The sequence below is a fragment of the Maylandia zebra genome, linkage group LG20 (genome assembly GCF_041146795.1).
Source record: "Maylandia zebra isolate NMK-2024a linkage group LG20, Mzebra_GT3a, whole genome shotgun sequence".
NCBI classification, from domain to species: domain Eukaryota; kingdom Metazoa; phylum Chordata; class Actinopteri; order Cichliformes; family Cichlidae; genus Maylandia; species Maylandia zebra.
In genome coordinates this window covers 37,011,229-37,038,719 of record NC_135186.1, presented here as the reverse complement: position 1 = coordinate 37,038,719, position 27,491 = coordinate 37,011,229, and the positions used below count along the sequence as shown (strand labels likewise).

Below are 27,491 nucleotides of genomic sequence, written 5' to 3'. Positions count from 1 at the left end.
AGATTTTTAACTGCTAAAAGTAATAAATATTCAAATGTTCGTTTTGTCTTTAAATGCAGACATGATATCGCGTACTTTGCTCCACCCTAATAGGACCTCCAGCTGAGGCCGCAGATTATAATTAGCGCCTGTCAGATTCCCACCTGCAGCCATCATGCCCCTGCTGGCCATTACGGGGAATGCAAGTTGGATGTTAGCTTCTGTTTCTTTTATAGAGAGCTGATGGAAGAACGTCATTGGTGAATCTGGCAGTTTTTAAGAGCACACCTGAGAGTCAGCTCTGTCAGTGGTTTATGTTGTCCTAAGCACTCTGAGCTTTTAATCATCACAGTGAACAGAGGCTCGTGCTCAGCCATTGGTAAACAAACCAGTAATCACATAACTGTAATCATATGGGCTAATTACTACTCCCTAACCTGTGATTAAGAATGTCTCGTTTATCACTACTTTGATTAGTGTGCAGGGTGATAATTTAATGTCCGGTCCAGCAGAGTTTTAGCTCCCTGGACAGCTGAACGCTGGAGCTGAGAGGAAATCAGGCGGTTGATCTCCAGGTGGGAAACTTGGCGTTGTTTCCGAGATTTAAAAACACACCACTGAATGCTCCCACGAACTGAAATCTTATTATCTAAATAGACAAAACGAGATATTTAAATCCTGGGATGACGTTGCACAGACAGATGTGAAGTGGACGCACGTATCGGGTCGTCCACTGAAGCGGCAGAAACAGCTGGATGCAGATCCTGTCATTGTGATGTTTGAAAAGGAGGATGGTCTCTGAAACTCTCCTGATGGCCTCACGGCTTCTTCTCGCTGACTTAACAAAAATGGAAAACGCCGGGGAGTTTTAGTCTTAGGGGGACCCGAGTACAGCCAGACCCGACCCGAATAGACTCTGGGATAATTAGATCTGAGTTGAGTCATGGCCGACCCAGTTAACAGTCAGCTGTGGTGCAAAAGAGAAGCCGCGTAATAAATAAGAACGCTGTAATAGAATAGAGAGGATATTACAGAGCATGTCCACCGTCTTCTCTCCTATTGGATTAAAAAAACACCTGTATGATCAGATCGGTTTGATCAACGTGCCTCATCTGACCTCTGCTGTCAGGCTGTCGTGGTGCATCGTGTTTTTCTAAAAAGTCATTTTTTAATCCACGCAGACGGTGTTTCATTTTTTCATTTAGCATCTCAAAGGTTTCATTTATGTGGTGTATAATTTCATGAGTTAAATCAGTGTGGGGTCTACGTGATCACAGTAGGCTGTTACTGTTGCCACGTAGACAGATGCTCGATGTTTTTAGCCTAAATCCATAAATTTAATTTATTTAAATGTAATTAAATTTGAGGTGGGTTCAAACAAAGGTGGTGGAAAAGAAAAAAAGCGCAATAAAATAAAAATATAACCTATAACTAAATATAATAAAAGTAATAAACATTTCTGCATTAGAAATGATTCAGCTGGTGTTTTTTTCTTTCTTGTGTACTAAATTATCCCAAAGTTTCGATTTTCTGTTTTAATCGTGTAAAATGTAAAAAACTTCAGTCGGCTCACGTCGCAGCATCATCGAGTGACATCATTTGTTTCATTTGCGTCCTGTGAGAGATGCCGACGGCGCAAAGTATTTACACACCTGCCGTAACCGATTTAACTGTAATAGTAAATTCCTGATTATCCTGTGAGCGGTGCTGGAACGCCGCCGGAAGGGTCGTCAGAGTCGGGTCTGAACAGGAAGGAGCGTGCAGGCGTCCTCGCATCAGCACAGAAAACTCCTCCCTTTGAGGTTTTATTGCCAGACTTCTGCTCAGTCTTTTTCTTCTTTGGTGGTTTAAGAGAATGAGAAATTAGCACCACCAGCTGTTTGTTCTGATCAATCATGTAACAATATTCATAATCAAAGAAATCTGAAATTCTTACTTTGTTGCTTTTATTGGTTTTAATTTGATAAATATTTGTGCCACACTTGAATTAAACGTAGCCAGAACGCACATTTACAGTCTCACATTAAAGATGCAGAGTGACTCTGTGAAGGCTGTGTGTGTGTGTGTGTGTGCGTGTGTGTGTGTGCGTGTGTGTGCGTGTGTGTGCGTGTGTGTGCGCGTGCGTGTGCGTGCGTGCGTGTGTGCGTGCGTGTGCGTGCGTGTGCGTGCGTGCGTGTGTGTGTGTGCGCGCGCGCGTGCGTGTGTGTGCGTGTGTGTGTGTGTGCGTGCATGTGCGTGCGTGTGTGTGCGTGCGTGTGTGTGTGTGTGTGTGTGTGTGTGCGTGTGTGTGCGTGCGTGCGTGTCTGGTTTTTGGGAGCATGCGTCATCAGCAGGGAGGGAGGTTTTCACAGGATGTTATGCATAAACAGAGCGAGAGCTGAGGGATTCACCTGTTGACATACGTGAAGTCATGTGACCTCCGCATTCTCCAGCAACATCCCTGTAAACACGACCACGCTGTGCATGTTAGCAGTCAAGCTCCTCAGCACAGAGCGTTCTATGCAGGCGTAGCCGCACACAGATATACGGACACTTGCTTTCACACCCAACGACATGCATTATGCATAAGCTGCGCTCTGCAGCTGGCATTTAAGCAAACCTCAGAAAACAGGTATCGCTAGATGTGCCGTTCTAACAGAGTCTATAAGTCTTACTGGCTGACACTTAATTCACCTCATAATCGAGAACCCGCCTACTTCCTGTCACAAACCTGTTTTTTTTAAAAGCATCAGATTTGACTGTGAGGCCAGAATTAGCAACTTTGGGTTCTTCGCAAAAAACGTTTGAAAATCTTTTTTTTTTTTTTTACCTGTGATTTTAAATAAAATTCCATAAATTGCTGAGATTTTTTCCACCGAAACAAAACTGGAGTTGAGAGTAAATAACACCCAAAACGAATGAGTCATGAGGCGACGTTGTTGAGCCCGTTCTAATTTCAATGCAGCACAAATGAAGCTCAAATCCTACATTGATCTTAGTCACAGTGGAGCAGCCGGCCTCTTCGATGAATACGCCGTTCTTAGTGAACCGCGGAGTCACGTTGACCTTTATAGCAACTACGTCCTGAACCCAGAGGTCTCTCAGTGGAGTGGAAGGTGATGAAGATGTTTGAACACTGTTTGATCTCGTGCTAACAAGCAAGCAGGTCTCCACCCTAACCTAACCCACCTAACATGTGAAAATAGTGAGTGTAATAGTAACGGGTAAACAGCGGTTTTTGTGATGACCTTTGACCTCAGTCGCCTGTTTTGTGCACACCTGTATAAAACCTCACCTGCACTTCAGCCAAACGCTGACTACAAAAAATAATCATAAAACATATCAGCTGTTCTCACACATTAAAAACGTTTCTCTGCAACATTTCTTTTACCTGATTAAACTTTTAGGGGTTTTTTCACACAGATAGTAAGAAAAAAAAACAGGAACTTACAGAAACATTTGTTCCTTCAGTTTTTAAGTCGTAACGACAGAAGAAGCTGAGCTTTGATGGAAGATTATTGATGATCAGAATTTGTGTTTCATTTGATTTGGATCTTCTGCTGCTTCATTTCTGCAGTAAAGATGTCAGGAGGTGTTAAGAAAACATTTCTAAAGCTCCTGAATGAGTTTTTTCAAAATTCACATCATCCTCAACATCCTTAAATTAAACAAACACGTGAAACAGTCACTGTGCAGGATCAGCACCAGAAAGCCTGCAAACATAATGCAACGCTGTGCTCAGCAGAACATGTTGTACAGACACAGATTCCGGTAAAAAGGTTCAGTGGAGGACATTTATCTCAAGTTGACTTTATAGTTTAATGTCGACCATCCACAGTAAACCGAGGGCAGATGTGCTTTCCCCTTGATTTTCTCAGTAAGTAAATAAACAGTGGGTTTGTCTCTGACAGACGTCCTGCCATCGCAACAAAATAATTTAGGTCAGAATGAATCATAGAAAAAAAGCAGCCCTGCTGTTTATCATAATTACCTAACCTAACATAAATACTCCCTTTAAAGTCTCACGGTTGATTTAAACCATTTGCATAATTCACATTCACTTGTGTACACTGTGTGCATCAGCCTGCTGGGCTCCAACCTGCACAAATACAGGCGCCAGAGCAGCATAGTTACAAACTATCCACACATTTATGAATTAAACAATAACTCTGATTTCTGCTGCATATTTTAAATGTTACTCTGAAACTTAAAAGATTTGTGTAGAAATCTGGACTCGCTCTTTCTTCCTGTTTCCACCTCTGGTGATCTCCACCATCCTCAGTCTGTGGCTCGATTATTTAAATGAGACCGAGGAACATAAAGCTGCTGAATGGGATCAAAGTGATGAATTTCTGCCCTGATTTAAAAATCACAGCCACAGTCGTTATCGCACCAATTTGTACTTTCCACTAGCGTTACATTTGCATTAATGTGTTTTATTTTGCACCGGATGCCATCTCAGAATTACCAAAAGGCTCGACTTCCTCATCACCTCACCCCTCGGCTCACATCATCCATTCACCCCACCTTCATCCTTGCCTCATTCCATCACTGTCCTCTCCCCCTAAGGAAAAACATGCAGGCTCAGAACTAAGTTTGTTCACTTCTGACTCTGTGTAAAGTTTGTAATATTAGAGATTAATTGTGTCCCGGGGCAACGCTGCTTCACCTCTGTGAGAAAAAGTTCAACTCAGAAAGTCAGTCCTTCAGTTAGCCATGTGTAAACACTGACATCTGGTGGCCATCTGCTGCACTGCACGTCCGAACTTCAGAGCCCACCACAGTCTCCGCTTTTATCCCCTCTTTTCTGATGATTCTCTTCTTTCTCCGTCCTTTTCTCTCCTCCGCTCTTCCCCATCATATTTTCACCTTTTCCTCCTTCCTCTTCCTGTTCTACCTTTTTTCTTATTTTCTCGATCCAACCCCCCGTCCTCTATTCCCTTTTCTCTTCTTGTCTCCTTCCACTCTCACTACTCTCTTGTCTTCTTATTCCTTCTTCTTTGTCCTCAATCATTCTCTCCTCGTCTCCCCTCCCATCTAATCCTTTTCTCACCTTCTCCTTCCTATGTCTCTTTCCTCTTCTCTTAATTCCTTTCTTTCCTTCTTCGTCCTTCCCATGCCTTTCTCTTTTCTTCTCCTTCCTCCGTCATCCCTTACTCTCTCCTCTATCCTTTATTCTTCCCTTTTGCTTTTCCCTGCTCCATCCTTTTCCTCCTCTTCCACCTCCTTTCCTTCCTCCTCTTCCTCCTCTCTGTTTTTGTTTCTCTTGTCTGTTTGTCTGTCTCTCAGAGAGGAGGAAGATGATGACATCGCCCATCAGTTCTGTTGCCCCGCCTCCGAGTGCAGTAGCCCCTCATCTAGGTAACCAGGGGCGACCGTGAGAAAGCTCCGCCCCACACAACTGTCCCAGGGTAAACTGAGGGGTAATTATGAGCCCCTGTCCTCCGTCCACCATGGCTGTCTCTCTCTCTGTCTCTCTCTCTCTTCCTCTTTTGTCGTTTGACCACCAAACAGCAAGAAAACTGTGGAGTAAAAAAAGAGACGTGTGAAATGAGAAGATGTGGAGTAAATCCGGCGATCCTTCATTTAAAACTTCCTCGTTAAAAGCCTGTTTGTGGAGAAAACTGGAGCTTTAAAAGAAAACAATGAAGCTGTCTTTGCAACTCTGCTGCTGATCCGATCTCTTTTCTTTTAAATCTGGCGACACATTTTCTTACACACCTTGAGTCAGACAGTAAACGTTGCTCTGCAGCTTTAAAACCACAAGGACCGATCATCACCTCTGCAGTCTGACCTACCTGGAGAGCTCACACCTGCTTCAGCTGGTTCACAGGGTGACTCGGCTGAACGCCAGCGATGAGTCTGCAGTTTTGTGCATAATTTTAAACTCGTCAGGCGCTTTTTAACCTCCGTCTGAAAGGAAACTCTTCCCCTCGTCTCCTAGTTCGGGTCAGAACGGGGACTTTAACGGTTTATCCTCCCTGTCCGAGCATGAAGCCATGACCCCGCCGTTTCCTGGCAACGCTGCGTCGAGAGCCTGCTGTATAAAGAGTTCGGCGAGGATTGGACAGCGCTCAATGCAACAACAAGCTGCGGGGCTATCTGTGTCCCAACTCTGTATACGCAGGCCTCTGGTCGTTGCATGTTGTCACCACACCAAACTCTTTGGAACGAAGGACGAAGACCCATCAGGTCTTTATGGGACCGATAGTTTGTTAGCGAGTTCGTGAACAGTACGAGTCACTCTGGCAGATAACCACACATCATTCGGAGCTCCTCTTCAGTAAACGCAGGCTGCTCGACTGGTTGCACAGTGGCCGGCCACCGGAGTCCCGAGTTTGCTCTTTCTTTTGTTGCCTACATACTGCACCCTGGGTTCTCCTTATAACTGCTTCTTTTCTTACGTTAACATCCTGTTGACACACACTTTCAACAGTGGAGCGAGTGTGAGCAGCACGAATAAAATCGTACCGACGTACATCAGGGAAAGTCTGTACTCTTGTTTTGGAGTCTGACAGCTGAAGGAGGCCAAACTGAGACTTAGCACTCTGATGTATAAGGTCATGTGAAGAGAAATGGATAAAAGCGGCCGTATTAGGAGAGTAATTTTTGGCCCTTTTTACCACTTAAGACGTGAAGCAGCCATCATGACTGAAAACTCTTCAAGTGCTCCCCCCCTCCCCGCGATCCAGTTTTAGGGAGAACCCTGGTGCCTGATGTGTACAGTGCACTTGGACAGAGACACACACACATACACACAGATGTGCACACAGCAGCTGCAAGAGTCCTCAGAGATCATAAATGATATCAGTGATATCTGGAGTATGTTTACATGCACATCAGTCCTCTGATCACAGGCGGTGATCGGCTTTAAGGCAATATTTTCATGATGTCACGTAGCCGTTACCACAATCTACTATATATGCTTAATGAAAGGGTTCTTAATTCACGAATATGATGACTACTTCTGATCTGATCCTACACGCAGACCAAGCTCTGCTAAGCTGTTTAGCTTAGTGTGACGCCATAAGAGCAATCTCTACAGAGGTCTTTGAAAGGAGATATCTGAGCCTGGAGCCAAGGTTTTAAAATGTCACTCACTGTAAGGAGCATGTGAGACCAGTCAGTCAAATCAGATCACGTCAAAGGGTCCAAATGCAAAATACAGGAGGTTTTCTCGCTAATAAGTAAAAGAAGGGTAGTAAAAGACCGTGAGCTCGCCATGCTAACTGTTGATCAAAGTTATGTTAGCTTGCCTTGTCAGTGACATCAGCAGTGCATACATACAAATCATGCTTTACGATCAAAGTGACATCAAGTGGCTTTTATTGTCACTTGAGCCATCCACAGGTAATATGGTGCACCGCAGAACAAGGTGCCACAAATAAGGCTACACCCAACTCCGGTTAGCTCCAGTAAACCTAACCTGCAGTTACTGCTTCGCTAGCTTTGCTGTCCCATCGCTGTCACATTTAATTAGCTGCCTGCACTGAGCCAAGACGTTTGCTCAGGTAAAAGAAATCCATAAATAGACATGTCTGGTTTCAAAGGAGGGAAGCTTGGTCTGCATGTACTGTTGCTCAGATCACGAAGAACTCAAATAATTGGATTTCATGCGACAGTTTCAGGAGTCGCAGTATTGCCTTAATAACTACAGTGCACGTAAACACACTCGGTGGCTTCCCCTCTGAGCGAGAGGAAGCTGATGAAGGCGGTGATGAAGGGAGCAACAGTGGAGCCCTTTGTGTCGTCTCTCATCTTTTTTTGTGTACACTCTTTTATCCATCTTCTCTTTGTGTTTAACTCTGTAGCTTTGACTCCCTCAAGCTCCTCCTCTTTTCTTCTCCTTCCTGTTTTTTTCCTCTTCCTGAAGAAAGAAAGTAAGAAAGACATTTTTCTGATTCAGTGCCAAGAAAATCAAAGACGAAAAAGTGAAAAGTCTGTCTCATTGCCAAGTTTGATAGCGGGGGGGTCGTATCCTCCTGTCGCAGTGCCAAGTTAAAAAAAAAAAAAAGACGTCTTTGACACCCAAACCCTCGAGCAAATGTAATGTTTTATGAGCAGAAAACGCCGTATGCTGTATGAGCAAATCCTCTGACGAGTTCATCCAGTCATCTTTTAGCTGTAAAGTCCGATCTATATCTTTATTTCATAGCTAGCTGCCCACAGTTTCGTCTGTAGCTCCTTTTCGCCGTTTATACATTTAAAAAGCAATACGTTTGTTTTCCAAGTCTGGAACGAGAATCTCCCAGTGTACGTAAACTCATATTGAGTGGGAGGGGGTCACACCCGTGTAGTAGCTGATTTATCAATAAAAAAATGCGCTTTGATCCAAAGTTTTGTATGCAGCACGACGACGTTTGACACGATGTCAAAGGTTTACAACATGAGTCCAGTGGTGTTATCAGTATTAAAAACTTATTAATATTTAACTGTGGAACAGATGAAAGTGGTGGATATTTTATTTTTTCAGAGATGTAAAATGCCTGTCTGTGAAACACGTGTTTTTTTTTTTCCATCTTTGCATGATTGCAGTTTTTTTCTTTACTGACAGACTCTTCTCAGATCCTTAAAGGGGACCTATTTCGCTTAGACTTTTGCAGAGTAGCTTTGCCTGATTCACAGGTTAGAATAACCCTTATTAATCTTGTACTGCTGCTTGGCGCAGCCCCTTTAACTCCTCTCCTCCACGCTCTTCTGATTGGCTGCCCCTCATAAGCCAAAGTCTTGAACATCAGTTGGGCGGGGCTTCTGTGCCCAAAAGTAGTAAAACGCTCAGAAACTGAGTGCTCAGAAGGGATTACAGGGATTTTTTTGTACACATGGTGACTTCATCATTTCAAACCTTGGGTATGTTTAATGTACATGACAGAAAGAAGTAAATAAGAAATAATAGGTCCCCTTTAACTCAAGCAAAGCACAAATACCACCACACCAATAATACTCAGATACAAGCGGAAAAGCATTAACAGGCATACCTGCCCATTACACAGGACCGCCCAGTTTGCTACGTTGTATATCATATATTTATTATTTGAATCATTGTTAATCTGAAAGCCTCGTAATGTGAAGGTTTCTGCCTTTAAACAGTACAGAATTGCAGTTGCAACCCATGCACACTAAACTCATCTTAATTGGTCATGTGGTGAGGTTTGCAGTGATGTAAAGGACCTCTGTATTATTCCTAAATGCAGTGTTTAACCAAACGCCCTCCTGCTGTGCACTAATGATGGTGAATAGTGACAAGAGAGATTTTGGACGGTTTCACTTAATTGAGTTTTAATGCAAATGATTACTTCCTGTTTGTCTCTCAGTGTGTTCCTACTTTTTCTCGCTGTAAATGAATTAGCTGTGAAAATGTTTATTGAGATGTGAAAGATCGCGTTAGCACAGCATGAGAAGTCTTTCCACAGCAGTTTATCACCTTTTTTAGATTCGTCCTGAGCGACAGTCCTCCAGCTTTACAACGTATTCATCTTGGTTATGATGCACTTTCCATCACATTGAGTGCAAACTGCCAGTGAAACTGAGGAAAACTGCGTCGGTAAAACACCGTGCCATGTAGTCAATAGGTGAGAACAGGTAAATGATCAAACCTTAGCGATACTAACCATCCCATCCTCTCAGTGTGCAGGGAAACAATATCAAGTTTGATAAGATACTGTAGGACTTCTAATGTGCCATGTTTCTAACAGTTTATTACCTAGGACACTCTGCACTACCACTAAATGACAATATGCTGCAATTAACCCAAATCAGTCCAGTACGAATTTATTAGTGTTGTTTGTTAATTCAGCTAATATTAGCCCGAGGGAATACGTAATGTTTTATTGTTGTAATATAGACATAATAGCATAATAGGCTTAAAAAAACTAGACCATAAAATCTGTTTCCTGTGTAGAACCTTCTCATCATCTGATGATTATCCATGAAGCACTTTTATTTTAATAATGTGTTTCTACACATGAAGTTTGACTTGAATGATGTGGTGACAATCATTGTGGGATGTTAAAAAAAGAACGTTAAATATAAATGAAATGAGTTTTGCAGGCTTAGATATTATTCTTCTGTACGATGGTTAGAACTTTATGGAAACTTATCTTTCTTTGTTCTTCACCGTGAAAAATATCAGACTTTAAATCTTCATTTTGTCCAGTTAAACGTTACATTAGCTGCTTAGATTTTAGGATTTTAGCTCATCCATCTGAAAGACAGATGAGCTTCTTTGATGGTGAGGGGCCTGTTGTCTGCCTGTCTGTCCCTCCACAGTTCATAAGAATAGCTGCTCCTCCCAGAGCGGCCAGATTTTAGTGAGACTTGCACACATTGATCGCCTAATGGGTCTTCAACCAAGGTGCTCAAGCTCAGTTTGCTCATGTGTGACCTGTTGGTGGGCCTCCTGGACTTCTCAGTGGATTTAAATTATCAGTAATTTGTGATGAATAGCTGACCAATGGAAAAAATATATATTCAGCATTTAGATGTTTTTTCTCATTCTTTTTAGTTGATGGCTATATATTATGTTATATATATTATTATATATTATGAAATTATTTCAAATTAATGGATCAGTGGTACATCCTGTTCATAAATGCAAAGTGGGCGCTGATTTGCAAATATTTGAAAAACAGATTTGTGTCTCTACCCGAAGGAGAGCCACTACAGAGCTGTCTGTTTTGTTTTTTGTTTTTGTGTTTTTTTCGATTTTTTTTTTGGTTGGGGGGTTGTCCGAAAGGTTTTGTTGTTCTTGGTGTTCGACACCAGCACTATGGTAAAGCTCTGTGGCTGTCAAAATACAAAGTGGTTCAGGAATGAGCACCAGCTCCAGAAAAGGATCCTTTCATTGCTTTTAATTGGACATTTTTGCTAAAATGTCATTAACTCATTAAATATTCACTAGTGATACAAGCAGCTGCTGTGCTTCTATCATTGTCACAAGTCAATAGCCTATGGTGCAAGGAAGGACCGGTAGTGTTTAGCTGCTTCCCAATTCAGGGGCCACATCCTTCGGATGCTGCATTTGAAGGCCGATTACATCACAGCGAAAGCTGTCCCAATTTGAAGACTCCGACAAATGTGGCCTAAATGTCCCCGGATTTGAAGGATGGGTCGGGTGTATCCTTCGTGTCCCAACCTATAACAGAATTCATCGCGCGACCCAGCCAATTCCAGTTTCCAACGATGGCGGCAGCTACTTAGCTTTGATATTACTCCTATTACTCTTTCTGGGTCACAAAATAAACTTTTAAGATATTTTCAGGCGAGAATGTAGCTGAGTACGCTTCAAATGTCTGCTTAGTTTATCAAGACATCACATATTGGCAAAAGTGCCCCGACGTTTTCAGAGACGTCTGTTACCCACCAGCTTGATAGCTAGCCGGGAGGTCAAGGCTCACCAGAGCCGACGAGAACAGCGAACTCCTGCTACATCGTTTTCAAACCCCCCGCAGTCTTTGGCTACTCAGGTCAAACATGATATATAAGTCACTTGGATAACTTAAAAATGTTATTGTTTGGCTTTTTGTATTATTTTGTTTGTGAGTAAATTGGTTTGGCTGAGATTAAAGTTATAGTTTTCACACAGCTGAATAAATGTCAAACAGAAAACTGATTGAACTGAAGTGTGAGATGGTCGAGAATTTTCGCCAGTGTCCTGTTATATTTTAGCAAGAAAGGAGCAGACGGCTGCATTTATTAAACTCTACCGAGACAGCTGGTGACGCAAATCTGAAGGCTAGACTGTCCCATTTCACAGCCTTACACTTCCAGCCTTCTCGATCTTCGGAGGACCTGGACAGTTTGAGAACAGAAAAAAACGCCCCAGCACAAAAAGCACATCACTGTCAATACACCATAGAAACACAAGGCAAGCAAAAGGTGTGGGTAAAGGTGAGAGAGAGCCGGTGTAGACAGCGCATCCGGCATGCAGCATTTCTGCGCTGGTCCAGTCGACCCGCCATCTGACCCGGGAGGGGACAAGCATCGAAGGCGTTTGGAGAGGGAGGGGGGATGAGTGTGTATCAGTGAATATGTAAGTGTGTGTGTCCTGAGTTTAGCTGAAAGAGTGTCCTTTGCCCTGCCAGGCTAAGTAAAAAGTCTTCCAGCTGACCCGGGTGGCCTTGCGTAGGATAGGGAGGAACAGTCTAAACACCGTCTGTTATCGGGGTGATGTTCAGCTCCAGCCTTGAGACCACAGCTGGTGCCGATATGGTAGCCGCATGAAATGATGGTGGTATTCCTTTAGTCCGAACAACTCGTCAATTTCACAGCCGATCTAGCAGTCCGACACTGGTCTCTCAATCTCCTGTTGGAGAGCCGTGAGCTTCTCCGAGATATTATCCAACTTTTGCTCAGAGATCTTAGTCTGAGTGCTCACGGCAGCCTCAAGCTTCTACAAGATCTTATCTGTGCTGCGTTCAACCCTAACTATCCAGAGTTGGGACCAGGAAGCAGAGTTGCAGTCTTACACGCCTCTCTGCAGCTTCTCTCCTCCTGCTACCCCCCCCCCCCCCCCAAAACCCCATCTCCATAGAGACTGTGTCAGCTCCCAAACAGACAAAAAACAAACTAAAAACCAGCAAAAAATGATTTAAACATAAAAAATCACAAAGAAAGAACAATACAGTATCCACATCTGAACCAAAGAGTAAAACAGGATGATTAAATATTAGGTCTCTCTCCTCCAAGTCTCTGTTAGTACATGACTTGATAATTGATCAACAAATTGATTTACTCTGCCTTACAGAAACCTGGTTGCAGCAGGATGATTATGTTAGTTTAAATGAATCAACACCCCCGAGTCATTCTAACTACCAGAAACCTCGAAGCACAGGCCGAGGGGGAGGTGTGGCAGCAATTTTTCACACCAGCCTATTAATCAACCAAAGACCCAGACAGACTTTTAATTCATTTGAAAGCCTGATGCTTAGCCGAGTCCCAGATTTAAACCCAGTGGGGGTATATGGGACTCTCCGCCATTTGACCTTAGAACTGAAGAAGCTTCTCGGATGAGAAGTGAAACGTCTTCAAGCAACTTAAAGAAGTTTTCCCACGTGTGGGACTAATAAAGGTTATCTTATCTTATCTTATCTTTTCTTTGCAAGCTCCTTTGGCTACGATGACCTGGATGACTGAGAACCTTCACAGACATATGGTATCTAAGCAGATTCTTCCTCTGGATGGCATTACCTTGGCCTCCAGTAACGCTGTGAGGAACCTTGGAGTCATTTTTGACCAGGACATGTCCTTCAACGCACATATTAAACAAATATGTAAGACTGCTTTCTTCCATTTGTGCAACATCTCTAAAATTAGAAATATCCTGTCTCAGAGTGACGCTGAAAAACTAGTTCATGCATTTATTACTTCCAGGCTGGACGACTGTAATTCATTATTATCAGGAAGTCCTAAAAACTCACTGAAAAGCCTTCAGTTAATCCAAAATGCTGCAGCAAGAGTCCTGACAGGGACTAGAAAGAGAGAGCAGATTTCTCCTGTTTTGGCTTCCCTTCATTGGCTTCCTGTTAAATCCAGAATTGAATTCAAAATCCTGCTCCGCACATACAAGGTCTTAAATAATCAGGCCCCATCTTATCTTAATGACCTTGTAGTACCATATCACCCTATTAGAGCACTTCACTCTCACACTGCAGGCCTACTTGTTGTTCCTAGAGTATTTAAAAGTCCACTCCCTTAATTATGCTGCAATAGGTGTAGGCTGCCGGGGGATTCCCATGATGCATTAAGTATTTGTACTTTAGTCGCCCTCTTCACTCACTATGTGCTAATAGACCTTGTGGCATTTTTTATTGTTATTATTAATCTCTGGCTCTCTTCCACAGCATGTCTTTGTCATATCTTCACCCACTGACCCTCACCCCAAGCAGATGGCCCCGCCCCTCTCTGAGCCTGGTTCTGTCGGAGGTTTCTTCCTGTTAAAAGGGAGTTTTTCCTTCCCACTGTCGCCAAAGTGCTTGCTCATAGGGGGTCATATGGTTGTTGAGGGTTTTGTCTGTATTATGGTTGGGTCTTTACCTTACAATATAGCCTTGAGACTGTTGTGATTTGGCGCAATATCAATGAAAATGAATTGAATAGCTCGTTGAGCTCTCCTGACTAAGTTGTTTGCTTTTCATGCTTCAGCTGTTATTAGTTACAGCTGATCTGGTCCAAAGTACAAATAATAAAGGTGATAATTGTGAAACTGCTGTATGTGGCAGCCTGTTAAAACTGATAAAGTTGATTTTAACCATGTTCTTCTCAAAACTTAACCAAGAAGCAGCGATGCCTAAACTTGAGTAATTTTACATAGTAAATAATTACAAAACCTGTTATTAATTGTTTTTATAAACCAATGCAATAATTTTAGAGCCTTTATTATGAATCTGTATTTTTGTTGTTGTTGAACAACACAGCAGGTTAATGTGGCGTGCATGTGCAGTAGGCTTAGTTTCTCTTTGTTCTCCTGCTTCGGTATCTCGCTTTGCCGTGTCGTTGTTTAAATGCAGTTCTACAGGCTAACAGAAGCTGTCCATGAGTTTGTTAAAAACTGTGTTTAGTTTGAATTTGTCACGTTTCAGTAGCTCAAAGCTGAGGCTCAGTTGAAATGGCCATTAGCTACAAGCAACACCTTTTCAGGTTGGACTTTTTTTCATGCAGGTTGTTTGCAAAATATTGCTTCATACACTTTTTTAAAATCAGCTTGAGCCCTACAGGTTGATATTAACTTCTGTAGGAGCTGTAATTCTTTATAGATTCATCCCAGCTCTCCAGTGATTCGTTGTTTTCTATTCATTTACACACCGGTGCTAAAACACACACACCAGCGTCCTGCACTAATAAGCACGGCCCATGCAGGGAACAAAGCCGGACATTAGCAATTAAACTGCTACGAAAAAAATCTTTTAACCACTAATAAGAGCTCAGCCAGGAGATCATCATACATGTCTGACTGATTGACTGGCTGGGATCAATATCTCAGTATCACATATCTTTATTAAAATGTAAATGTCTCCAAATCTAACATGCACCAGTACCTTTCCACTGCTCTCCATTACACTCATCCCATCACTTACACAGCCATGTGTACCATATCAGAGACTCCCTGGATGCTGAGTAACATTTTTTTGTTTTAAATATCTCTAAGTGTATCTGCGTACCATCATTCATATCTTAATCTTTTGTGTGGTGCTGATGTCATGATCGGTCCTCACTCGTTGCTCGTTTCATTTCTGCTGAGTTGTCTGGACGCGACCTCGTCAGCGGCTCTCGTCTGTTTCCACTGCAGCTCGTTACCACACATCACCTTGCATCTGCAGACAGACAGCCTGGCTCTGCTGGTCTCTGTGGTGATTATATAAGTACTTTCCTGCATACAGGACGGCAGATGAGTCATGTTGTAAAGTCAGAGGTGTATGCATAGGGAAGCGGAGCCGCAGTCATCAACCTTGCGTGGTAATTCAAGTTGGCATGGAGTCATTTAATCGTTAAATTTCTGTTTGTCACTGCTGCTGTCGCCCACTTTCAGTTTGTTTAATCTTACATAAACAGGTTAAACACACAGAGAAGAGAAATAACTGAAAGGGAATGCACACTGTGGCCTACTTACAAACTCAACAAAACTTGAGAACTTGCAATACGCAAACATGTTGAATTGCCTTGCATCAGATTTGGCAGTGACTCATGTTAATGCTTCTATTAATGCTCTAATATACAGTTTTAATCAATCTGGATACGCAATTATAGAAATTATTCTAGAAATATTTCCAACACATGTAGGGCCTTGGGGGCGGGCACGTTGGACGGTCTGTGTATTCAAACCCACCTCTGGCACTGGTGCCCTACCCTCAGTTTTAAATGCATATAGACACTGAGGGTTTTCGGGAGGAGCCGTGCTGCTCTCTGGCAGGAAGCACCATGCCCTCCTGTGTTTTAAATCCACTTTAGAACAGCACGCAGCAACACTACATATGAGCGGGTGGAGGGAGGTTTGGGGTCTTCACTCACCCCCGTTCTATTAACGGGGTCTGCTTTCCTCCACCCCAGTGAGAAGGGTTACATCTCCTGGGTCTGGGTACGGTTTGCCCCTCTGCGGGCAGGGGTACCTGGACCTGGGATATAGAGTATGTGTGGGGAGTGTGATTGTGTGTACAGTGTCTATTTGTGTCTGTCTCCATGTCGGGTGAGTGCTGAGTATATGGGAATGCACGTTTGTGTCTGCGTGCGCCTGTTCGTCTGTGTCTATATGTCTGCTTGGGTCTTAGACTCCACCTCCCTGGGAACATCTCAGGCTCTCCGAGGTACGGAGGCGCATCTCCCCTCACCACACTCCCTGCCGGTGGCTGATGCCCTCAGACGTTGGTGTGTTGGTGGTTCTTGGTGTCTGGGGCTGGGCGCTCAAGTATGTACCGACTCACTCCTGGTGGCCGATTGGCGGGGCCTGGCCTGGGGTGCCCTCTGGCCTCTGGGCCTGAGGCTCGGTCCTCTCTGGGACAGCTGGCTGCCAGCAGAGCCCGCGGGCACGTCACTGCAACCCCCTCTGGCCTCTGCTCCGTGGCTGCTGGGTGACTTCTCATTTGGGGCTCTCCTCAGCTCTTACCAGGAGGGTGGCACGGTTGCCCCGTTGGTGGTCCTCCTTGGGTCCTCGTACTCTGGGACCACTGGATGTCTGGGGCCTGGATCTCCTCCATACCTGCTTCATGCCCTGGGGGACGGGGCCATGGCTCCCCACACTCCCTAGCAGATTGTTACTGGAGAAACCTTTGGAATACAAGCATGCTGATCCACACAGGTGTGCACACGGGTGTTCACAGACACAAACTACACCTTTCTTGGCTGCTACCTCAAAGCACATTGTGTGCTGTCGATCTTGCGTACTGCACAATAACATGTAATATTTAGCATCTACTGTTATCTACTGTTAGCTAGTTTATTGTGATGGTGCTGTTTTTATTATGTTGCTCTTTTTTGTTTGTTTTCTCTTCTGTATTTTATTCTCCATACAGGTGACCCAGGTGTTTTGTTTGTTTTTCTTTTTTCTTCCCCCTTTCTCACCGTCTCTTCTCCCCTCTATTTTTCTTTCTCCCTGTCCTATCCCTCAGTCATGTCTGTAACAACCGAAAATCAAATCAAATAAATACATAATTATAATTAAAGTCAATCAAGTGGACCAATATGGCAAGGCCATGATGATCCACTTGGTAAAGTAAATCCACTTGGCACCTTTCTTGTCCTTCAGACAACAACTCTGATGGCTAAAGATCCAAACGGGACAAGCAAAACTCTTTCAGTTTAGTGTTTTAGCTGTGGATCCCGGGTTTCTCACAGAATAAGTATAAAAAGTACTGCGCTCAGCGGATCACAGTGCAGCCCGCGCTAACTTGCTAACAGAGATTTGCCGCGTTAATGCTGTTATGGCGTTAACGTCATTTTAACGAGATTAACGCTGACAGCACTAATAAAAAGTAAAACAAACTCTGACAAACTGGCAACTTACTGTAATTCACAAATTCAGCTTCTAACAACGACTTTATCGCCCTTAAACGAGTCTAACACTGAAGCAGCCATTATGTACGTGCACCCACGATACCAAAGATGTTTGTTTCACATCACAGGACTCGTCAGCAGCACCTGTTGGTGAGTCCTGAAAACAACGAAACCCGTCCAGACCTGTTGTACCGGCCCTCGTCTGTAAGAACATTAATTCATTAAAAAGAGAGAACATCAATGTGAAATCATAAAGTCTTAAATGGGACAAAGTAAAAATCTGTTACTGTTACTGAATATAAAGTTTTACATAGAAAACGTGCTCAGTGTTCCCCTCTGATGAACGGCATATGTTCAAACAATAGTCACACTCGTTCCGCACTTTATCTGGAGTCGCCGCTGTTGTTGTTACGCTGCCGACCGGCGACCGCGTGAAACTCACGAATCCCGTTTACGAAACAGTCCGTGTTAGAAGGAGGAGACCTCTGCGACCCGCGGACAGCTGTGGAATTTAGACACAGTGGCAAAGAATGAATCGTTGTGGCACAGAGTAGTTTTGTGATACATAAATGTTCACATAATAATGTGAAAACCTTCCTGAACCCTGAGTAAGCGGCCTGCGCTATGAAGACGGGCCGACCGTCAGCAGCTGCTCCTCGTCTCTGCTTCTTCACTCATCTTTACTCAGTGAAGTGTTGGCTCTAAATTCATCTGCATGATGAAGCACCATTGGAAATGAAACTGGGGTCATTTATTCTGTTTTCTTTTATCGTGTAGTTTGTGACAGTTTGCTGGCAGCTTTAGTGTCCTTCATATTTGTTTCTCTTTATGTTTCTCTTAAATCTGTAGATATGATCCGTTTTAGCAGGTAGGAGTCACTCAGTGTAACCCTCCGACATCAGCTGTGCAGTTAGTTCACACACTTTTTAATGCTTTTCCTACGTAACATTTGTACACGGTTTGCTGCGTTGGGTTTAGTTTCTTGGACTGGAGCAGACAGGGATCAAACCACAAACCCTGCTCTACCTCCTGAGCCGCAGACACCAAACCCAATCAGAATGAGGAAGAAGAAAAGTGACTAAAGTGACTCTGAATGTATTTTAGAAACTGATGACTGCTGGGAGTCTGTACAGAAACATTGACGTGGTCCGAAAGATCAAAATAAAAAATGAAAGTGAAAGATTAAGACAGCTTTGATTACATTAAGACTAGCAACATGTAATTTATGATCTATCTGGTGATTGTAGTCTTTACATATAGAAAGATTTCTAGTATTGTTACCATCAGAATTGCATGTTTTGCATAAAGCAACAAGTTTGTCCCAGAAATTGGTCGGTCGCTGTGACACCAGCTTTGTTTTGACCTTTTCTTGTTACTTCAACATTCACTGGCTTGTGAACCATCTCATTTATACACATCCTATAAAATCGGTCTGCTAATCAGTCCTCTAGCAGGGGTTTTTGTTTGTTTGTTCTATCTAACTGATTTAATTAGTGCACCTCTTAATTAGGCTGAATAAGGCGGGTTTACAAGGCCCAGAGAAGAGTTCAGATCAGAAATCGCCTTAAATGTGTCCCCTGCACCTGCTGAGTGCTGCACATAATTACAGTAGAGCTACAGTGCAATGATACACGACATGAACACAAATGGACTTTTTTATTATTACAACAATAACAGATGTGAGAGAGAAATAAAATCAGCAATAAAAATCAATAGCCTAAATATTTAGTGAGTCCACAGACGGACTGTGAGTAGCTGTGAGTGTTGCTCTGCAGGTAGAGTGGGAAATTTAGAGGAGGACGGAAAAGCCTACACACAGACTTCCTCACACATTTACATGGGTGATTCTGCTGGCACCGACTGTTTGAATTCTGCAAACTAAATTTTTTAAAACGTCTCAATTGAAGTCTCCTTTTGGGGATTGGAGCACCAGTATGACCGTGGAGGGAGAACAGTCTCTGGGACTCAAATAACGAGGATGGAAGGAAGTGTCATTTAGTAGAATGTAAAGCTGGAAAGCTTCCCATCTCTCCCCCGTATCCCAATGTTTTGGTTTGATTTCCTCACCAGTGTTTTCCTCCGTAGCTTTGTCTCAGACTCGGGCTACTCAGCCTCTCCACTGCTAACATTAGTTTGCTTCACTGCTCGGGTCGTCGCTCCTCGTCCCTCTGTTGGTTGAGAACCTTTCATCAGTTGTTGTCGGCGCTCATAGAAATAATCTTGCTTTAATGCAAAACTTTACTCACAGCTACTAATCAACATCAGAATTTCTGACCCTATGGTAGTCACAGTTCCCTCATAGTTGTCCTGTAGGAATGATCACCTGGGGTGAGATTTGGAGTAAAACTAATGAATGAAGCGATTTGTGGTGACGTGACATATTCATGTGAAAACATTACTTGTTCTTTTTCAGAATTCCACTCCTGAGTAATCAACTCGAGGAGGTCAAATCAAAACTTTGAAGAAGTTTGTTTAGATTAAAAGTTGTTTCCTTTAAAAAAAATCCAGCCCATTTTTGCTTTGTAGTCAAAGGCTTTTTGGTTTCTCATCCTTCCCATCCCAAACAAGCTGCTGTGTTGATGTCAGCTCATTCTCTCAGAGGAGATTCTTAATCTCTCAGGTTGGACTTTCTGGTTCAGTAAAGGCTAAAACGCGTAGAGCAGTTTCAGTCCTTCAGATACACATTTTATAGCATCAAAGAGCAATCAGACCAATAATCAGCAGAGGAAACATCGAGACAAAACCCATATTGGAGAAAATTGTATTTATTTTGTTGAACATTAATTTTAATCACAAGCCAGCTTTGCTACAACCAGGTGGTATAAACGATGGATGAAGCTACTCTGAAGTCCTGTTTTGATGCTTTGAGTCAAGAGTCGATCAAACGCAGGACGTGACTGTGAAAGCACGCACTCACTGGCCAACATTTGTAGATTGGACTCAGTGTTTTATTCATCATGAACCAGTAACTGAGACCATAAACTCAGCAAGTGAGACAGAAGTCGAGTCTGGGGCAGCCGCAGGTTTCGCCCCCTGGTGGCTATTAGCAGTATCACTAGTTTAGGAGCTTTTCAGCTCCAGCAGCTGCGTCCGTCTTTTATACTCTCCGTGGTCGTCTTCACATCAGCTCGGGTTTGTTTGCTGCTGTTAATTCAGTTAATGTTGAAGTTCCACAAGCCGGCTGGTCTCGTGATGCTAATCAGTTTATCTATGGATTGTTTTAGCTTTATGGCAGGTAATGAGTGCTACAGGCTACCATACAAGAGTCAGTGTAACCTGCTGCCATGGAGACGAACCAAACGTTTGGCTGGCAGGTCCTCATCCTGAGACGACGTCATTAGCTTCATTCAGGGTCGTTCTGGTGCTCGACAAGCGGTTAGATGAACAGACACACACAGGGGCTTCCCTGTCGATCGCCCTCACTCCCCGCCTCTCTCTCCTTGTGCTGCTGCTTCTTGCCCTTCCTCCTCCTCCTCCTCTTTCTCACTGTTTTGTTTGGTTTCCAGTCATTTTCTTCTCGATGATCTCTCTTTCTGCTTGTCTCATTATGTAAATATACAGATAGTCATCCTTCAGTCTGTTGACTTTATTCTTATGTAAATTATTTAAAAAAGAGATCGACCTTGGATGATATACAATATATTAAAAAAGTATGAAATCAAAAAAGAACTGAAAACTGGAAATGATGAGAATGTAAGTGATGATGATGATGTCGAAGGTGGTGATGATTGTTTCTGTGCAGTTATTAACAACTGTGATGATGTCTCGACAACGACTATTGCAATGGTCGGTAATGATGAGGATGACGGTGGTGAATGATGAAGATTAAGATTAAAAACCCTTATGATTCTAAAGATGCTCCATGAATCTGTCTTATTCTTGTGGGGTTTTTGTGTGACGTTCAAACAGGAAGTGCACGCGACACATTAATCACGTTAATTGACACCTTCGTCATCTTATCACGTGCAGATCTACACAAACACAGTCAAATCAAAGTGCTTTGTTAATTATTTACTCATTAATCACAGCGTCTTATTAACCGTTTTTCATTTTCCAGGTAATTTCTTGGACACTTATGATTTTCTTTAAAGCAATGTTTTTATATGTTTACATGTTTAATTTTTAGTTGTCAGTTTTAGACGTAAATGAATCCAAAAAGAATGTAAAATTTGCAGAAGGTGCACAAAGTGGCGCCCATCTCATCAACACAACCCTGACATACTCTGAGTTTACTAAACTGTCTGTTGGCATCGTTCTTCTTCTCTACTATGAACTTATTAAATTGCTGCTTTACTTAATTCTATCGAATCACAAACTAAATGAACACAGATTATTTAGTTGGTTATTTCAGAATATCTGGGCTCTGCCTGATGGGGTCATTTAGCTCCTTCAGGGGGCGCCTAAGAGCCACTACACCTCCACATCAGAAGGACACTGCTCAGGTGGTGCAGGTATGACCGGGATGTCTTCTATGTGAGTTGTTTTGGGAATGTCCAACCAGGAGGATGCCCCAAAGATGATCCATGACATGCTGTAGAGATCTGTGGACTGGGCTGGGAACAGCTCAGAGTGTGACTAAACATCTTTAGACTGTTTCCATTTGCAGTGATCTATATTTGGGGGGTAACGCTCTGTTCTCGGATCTCGTGGCTCCTCTACAGTCATGCTGTGAACGCATCAGGCAGCAGAAAAACCACAGAACAGCACACACTAGTCATCAATGACAACAGATATGACATCGATTCAGCCATGAAAAGAGCAGCGGTGCAGGGTTGCAGAGTGGCTTGCAGAGGCACCATAGCTGTGGGCATGTTACTGCACTCGTCTTACATAAAGAAATTTATCCTGATTAGTTCCTGTTGTAGAGCGACTTTATGGCTATCTTTGGCAGAGGAGACACGGATGCATCACAATGACTTCTTGGTAGAATAAATTCAGTCAAAAACAATATCAACACTACTGGAATGAAAAAGTGATAATAGCATTGAAGCCTTAAATCATGATTATTATCTCATATGAGAAAAGAGCTCCGAGTGCCAGTCATGGCTCTGAGGGTCAAGGGGAGGTGAACTGAGCCTGCAAGTGAGAGCTAATTCAATTAAAGTCTTAGTGAGAGAGAAAAGGAGGAGGTAGCAGGAGGGTGGGCAGAGAGAAACAGATCGAACTCGTTCACGCTTTAGGAGGAGCACATCAGCACTTTTTTCTCTCAATCTCTGGATCAAATTGGATTTTCAACAACCTCACTGGAGTTTGTTCCTGTCGAGTCGTTAAAACCTGCTGAGGGGAGAAGCAGCAAGTCCTGAATTCAGAAAGTACGAGGAAGGGAAGGCGGTCACCTTCAGACCGCAGCCGGCCCTGCACTTACTGCTCGAGCTCTTTATGTGACTAAAATTGTCATCTTTTGTGACCGTTTCTACTTCCCGACTAGTCCTGCTGACTCATCCTGCCAACACACACTCATTCCTAATGAGCTGATCAGTGACTCAGAAGTGTGACAGTGCTGACAGAGGACTGCAGGTGAACGTGAATTTAAAGGAGATGAACGAGTGATATTTGTACTTTTCTGGACACACTCCTTGTGGCCTCACGTGTCTTTCAGTGACTTTAAACTGAACGAGTTTTAATAGATGGTTCACCCGCTAACGATGCAGCTAATCTGTAGCCAGCTAATCATGATGGACAGACGAGTGGAAGATGGGTAATAAATAGTCTGATTTGGTGCTTTGTGTACTCGGGTTTTTGCCTTTCGGGGACTTTGACTAAATTTCAACAGCCAAGCAAGGTTTGTGCAAAATATCTGCCAGCAAAGTAGCTAATCTGTAGCCACAAGCTGCAGCTTCCCACAAGGATTAAATCTTCCTGCCTGTTAGCTTACAGTGACTTACCAGGCCTCTGCAGTGAGAGCTGTCTGCAGAGACTGTGGCTGATTCTTCTTGTTTTCTTGTCCCAGAATCAGTGAACTACATGCCAGCTGGGGCAGTTAGCAATGCAGGTCAATAGTTCCTGTCTGCCTTCGTGTTAAGCGACATGCTTTTGTCAGCTCAAGCCTCTCTGAACCCTTAATGACTGAGCAGATACACGAGCACATGTGCAAATGTTTGAAATCAGACAGCACTGAGTTTGAAGGCTGATGACAACCTACTGGATCCCCGTCAATGCTGAGTTTGCAGGCCAGCTTTAGCCATAGACGTTAATATTACTGACTGGGCAGCTAATATAACTCGCTGTATATTATTTCCATTTCACAATAATTCTGCAAGTGTCTTTATTAATCGTGAAGTTGGTTCTTTTATCTCACCAGCAGCTAAAATCCCACAAGTGTTAATGACACCATCATATATGACAACAAAAAGCTCTACCCAGCTCTGCTTTAACAGAGTCCAATGATTAACCGATTATCAGGTGTTTCTCTAGATAAGTTCAAGTTCAGCTCTTTGACACTGATCTAAATAACTACAAACATAGAGACTCACTGGTGGAGTCCTGAGTGATAAAGTCAAGCAACAGAAAAAATAAAATTTGAGAAACCCAGGCTGATTGTAATTCTGATTAAAAACGAAGCATGTAGAAATGTATGTAAAAGGTAATTGTACGTGTTAAATATAACTCTAATTATAGTTCGTTTGCTCCAGCGGGGAGGAAGTCCTTCCTTCTGTAAATATTTCAGCCTTTTTTTAAGATGATAGGAATTTGACTATTTGAATAATTAAAATTCAAAGCTCGAGTAGTGTTCATCATGATGGTGTGCTTTAATCAGATTCAGTATACGTGTCCTAAAATTCTGTTTTCCACACAGCCAGTCATTCTAGCAGTGCTGCAGGAGAACTAACTTATTTTCCAATGGAAACTTTGTCACATTTGTTCGGAACACTCAAAAAACACACCTCAGCTTCACTTTCTGAGTCACCGCCTTCATTAGAGTCTCGCTGACTTACTGTCGGCCGATCTGACTGACAAACTGACTCTCACAGCGTGCTTTCGGCAGATAAGACGGGATTCATCAACAGAAAGACGTGACACCGGCTGGAAAAACACCCGGCACCCCTGCCCGCGCCTCCCTCTCCAAGGGCACGCAGCAGGGAAACAGATCCGTGTGCACCGCCAATCAGCACCTCCAGGGAAACCATGGAAACCCCTGGATGTAAACTCATTTCGTCTGTGCGCAGCCTCCAGGAAGACCATTCCTTAAACGAGCGTCGTCCCCTGACCTGCAGCTTCTTTAGGAAGTGGAACTTGAAAGGAAATAATCCACAATCACTCTTTTAGAGAAAATCAGTTTAACAGGTAAATATCTGCCTTTTTCAACAACAGCTGGTTGTTTCGTCAGATGATTGTTGATGAGTGACAGGTGCGATGAGACTGCAGCCGCCATGCTGGAGTGAAACAGGAGGATTTGAGAGGAAGCTCACAGTGGGAAAGATGAAAAGTCTCCAACATGGAGACGGAGCAGGTGTGTGTGTGTGTGTGTGTGTGTGTGTGTGTGTGTGTGGCACTAACACCTGACATGGAGATGACAGGTTAGTGATGTCATCACAAGGATTTTGGGGAAACAGAAGGCAGGTGAATCAACAGCTCACTGGGATGTTCAGCGTGCAGGCCGTCTGCGACCTTTGCCCTCTGTTCTGCCTGCGCTCCTCCGGGACTTGGACACCTCTCCGCAGGTAGGAGGACCATCTGGCTGACCTTTGAACCCTGAGTTCATTATTTATGACCTGAGACCCTCCTGTGACCTTGCATCTTTTCCCTGCCCCCACCTTCTCTGCCTCTTCCTCCTTGCTGCTGTTTTCTTCAGTTCCGACCTCACATCCAGACGGATGCTGCGGCCTTCACTGATTTTTGGGGGGTAAATTAAATTTCTGTGAAAAGTTGACCTCTGTTAAGGTTCACATAATTGAGGAAGGAGAGTACAAACAACCAGGTCCAGAAGATCTTGGTCAAACAATTGATTTTAATGAATACACGCGTGGGAAGACCATTCTGTATGCAGACCGGAATTGATCTTCGACTTAATCAAAGCATACACAGATTTTATAGCATCAGGGTTTGAATTAATGACGCCCCTTCATACGTCACAGACAGAATATATACACACGTCAAAACATGATTAAACTTCCACCTATAAATGATTCTCTCTAACTGAGTGTGTGTGTGTGTGTGTGTGTGTGTGTGTGTGTGTGTGTCGTCCTCAAATGCTCTCTCATCTCACCCGTTGCACTTCTGACCTTTCACCAGACCAGAGGCTCATCCTTATGTGTAATAACCTAACTGAAACTACATGTACTATGTTGAATAAATGTTTTAATCAAGAACCTCTACTAAAAGCTTAATAAAAGAATATAAAAGTATAACAGACAATTTGAATAACCTAGTAATTCAAATAGCCTCGTCTAACCTGCTCAGAATGACTTTCGGTTTCAGTTCTGCAAAGCCTTCTGCAACTTCCTGTCAACTCCTGCAACTTAGTCTTTCTAAAAGACACACACACTGTTTAAACCTCTGAATGCAATATCAATGCTGCAGATTCTATTATTAATGCAATGGTAATGATGATGATTATTTAACAATAGCAGTAAAATAATTTCCCTGCTCCACACCTCTCTTTAACTTTTCTGGTGAAAAAGATTTAAAACGCATTGAAGTTAAAAAGTAATCCATTACATAGAAACATCCATCCATCCATCCATTCGCTTCCACTTATCCTTTTCAGGGTCGCGGGGGGCGCTGGAGCCAATCCCAGCCGTCATAGAGCGAGAGGCGGGGTCCACCCTGGACAGGTCGCCAGTCTGTCGCAGGGCTTACATAGAAACATGATCTGGGTATTTGTAGTCTTCATATGACGTCATATCATAGTAGAAGTGGAAAAACGAGCTTCCTTCCTCTGCCCTGGTTCACTAAAATATCCCAAGATGTGTTTAATAAATAAACTGTGCAGGTGTTTGGATCAAACAACAAAAGTCTGTAAAATCTGACTGACACAGAATATCTTGTTTCTCTTTGAACACATCTTCTAATTTCATTACTTGATGCATCTTCTGCTGCTGTTTCCTCCTCACGTCTGCAGTGCTAGACTCTGAGCTAGAAGCATAATCCATGAATAAAGGAATTGCTTGTGTAGCTTAGGGATGGGGATTGGGTTGTAGCGTAAAGAAGTATGAGGCGGAGAAAGTAGAAATGAGAGACAAGGGCATGAGCAGACAGAAAATGAACAAAGGCACGGGCGTGTAACAGATGGAAAGGAAAAAACTGAAGAGACATCAGATAAGAAGGAGCAGGAGGACTTCAGAAGGTAAAGGTGGAAGGACAGGACAAAGAGGAGGGAAGCACGGAGCTGCATACGGCTAGAACAGAGACACGCCCCCGTGACCCCCGAATTGATAAACAATCAAGAAACTGAACCGATGGATGCTTCAGCTGATCATTTGAGGTTTTAAAAGGTCAGGGAAAATTTGTATTTTAATTAACTAGACTTTGTATTTTATTCTAAGCTTACTTTAGTGAGTAAGGTGTTAATCATATATTGTGCAGACGCTGCCTGTGGCTGATGCTGCACAACACTGGCTGGAAAGAAAAGAGGAGTTGCAGAAAATACAGGACAGAAGGGAAAAAGAGTGAGGACACAGGAAAGAAAGGGAAGGTGACACAGATTTAGCAAGGATGGGAGGAGCAAACAGGATAAAGGTCTATAGCGAAGGAGGGGAGGAGATGTGTGCGAAACAGGTGAAAATAAAGCAAAGGAGCAGGTAGAAGAAGACAAGCCGTTTGTTTTTTAGGTTTTTTTCTCAGCTGTCTGCGCTGCAGATGGAGCCGAGCAGTTTCCTGGTGAACAGGCCGCAGCATTTCCAGTCTGCAGTCACATCACTGAGGCTCACAGCCCCAAACTCAGCCACACCTGTCACCCAGGCGCTCTGCACGAGTCTGTTCAGAAGCATGCATGCTAATTCTGCCTGCCGCATACATCTTCAGTGATCACGTAGCCATGATGCACGCATCAATTTGGAGCCCTTACCCACTCGTATGTGTGTGTGTGTGTGTGTGCGTGTGTGTGTGTG

At 43.3% G+C, this 27,491-nt stretch overlaps 1 protein-coding gene across 6 annotated transcripts in view; it reads left to right on the top strand.

Annotated features, from left to right (window-relative positions):
• LOC101464467 (IQ motif and SEC7 domain-containing protein 1) overlaps positions 1 to 27,491 on the top strand; it is a 179,572-nt gene that overhangs the window by 47,050 nt on the left and 105,031 nt on the right. The window contains exon 1 of one of the 6 annotated variants that reach the window (XM_076878326.1): positions 22,571 to 25,103. The exons of the other annotated variants lie outside the window; for them this stretch is intronic. Within the exon in view, the coding sequence (XP_076734441.1) occupies positions 24,967 to 25,103 (137 nt within the window). The 5' untranslated portion in view covers positions 22,571 to 24,966. Of the gene's footprint in view, positions 1 to 22,570; positions 25,104 to 27,491 lie in introns of those variants that run through there. 6 annotated transcript variants of the gene reach the window in all.